Below are 1,188 nucleotides of genomic sequence, written 5' to 3'. Positions count from 1 at the left end.
CAGAACAACACAAATTCACCCTGTAAACAAACCTGTATCGGTCGACCGGCATGACCCTTCGGTCGACTGACAGCCAAATTCGATTGACCGGAAGTATCTTGCAGTCGACCGACCAGAGTGCATCAAATTGACCTGTAGCCGTGCATATTTTCGGTCGACCGGCCTTGCCTCACGGTCGATCGGACAACATCCAAATTGTTTCATGCTTCAAATTTTCTGAACTTCATCGCTGAGTCCGCCATTTATACAATTCTCCACCTCGGCGAAGTTTTCCCAAAACTGAGCCGACACCAATACCAACCAAACGTCTCACTTGTTACGTCTAGTACGAAGTGGAAACAATCCACAATAACGGACTCAATCCACAATAAGCCAAGACCCAAATGAGAATATGGACAAAGTCTAAATATCGGTATCAACTCACCAAACTGGTTGCATCAAAATGACTACCTACGTATTCTCTTACCCAAGGAATCAAGCCTCACGTAGTTCACCAAATGGCCTCCAAAGGCCCTCAATTAACTAAAAAAGTTCTTAACCCTTCTCGATCATCACCAACAAATCTGTAGGTGATAACTCTCCCACTAGCCTCAAAGAGAAACGAACCAAACATCTCCACCTGAGGTGAACCAACAGCCATAACCAAATCCGAACTGTGTCCACCAGCTGCACTCGAATCAACAAACTTATCATCTGCATCCACATCAACATGATCTCTAATCCGTGTTACCTCAGCTAGAATCTCAAACGATACAGGATAATCTGGAGTATGTGGAGTAATCTCCACCCAACGTGGAGTAGCACCACTCTCCACCCGTTGCGATATCCCAATGATTTGTCCAACACTCTCCACCTGCTAAGAGTTAAATGTGACACTACTACTTAGAGCAATATCAGAGTCCCATACCTGATAATCAAACACGCCTCTGAATCCCAAATGTGCATTCGGATCAAATTTCACATCTTTAATGTGACAATATGCCGAGCATCCAAATATCCGAAGCAATCCAAAATATGAAGTAGCTCCATCAGATCCAAATACACCAATAGCTACAGATGTCAACCTGTAAATAAGATAGCTCAAATATGTCAAAGCCTCAGTACCAAAACTCCTCTGCAATCTACTGCTTGACATCAAACACCGATCCTCCTCTAGCAAGGAATGACTCATCAAATCTGTCACCTCAT

The 1,188-nt window shown here is 43.8% G+C and overlaps 1 protein-coding gene across 1 annotated transcript in view; it reads right to left on the bottom strand.

The window, feature by feature from the left end:
- Nucleotides 1-1,188, bottom strand: part of LOC109847232 (galactokinase-like) — a 12,954-nt gene extending 11,766 nt beyond the window's left edge. The window contains exons 1-4 of the mRNA XM_020416471.1: nt 1,184-1,188; nt 908-1,064; nt 731-853; nt 540-619 (exon numbers count right to left, since the gene is read on the bottom strand). Coding sequence (XP_020272060.1) covers nt 540-619; nt 731-853; nt 908-1,064; nt 1,184-1,188 — 365 coding nt within the window. The remainder of the gene's footprint in view (nt 1-539; nt 620-730; nt 854-907; nt 1,065-1,183) is intronic.

This window comes from Asparagus officinalis, chromosome 7 (genome assembly GCF_001876935.1).
Source record: "Asparagus officinalis chromosome 7, Aspof.V1, whole genome shotgun sequence".
Taxonomy (NCBI): Eukaryota; Viridiplantae; Streptophyta; class Magnoliopsida; order Asparagales; family Asparagaceae; genus Asparagus; species Asparagus officinalis.
Note: the sequence above shows the minus strand (reverse complement) of the source record. Positions and strands in the feature narration are given on the sequence as shown.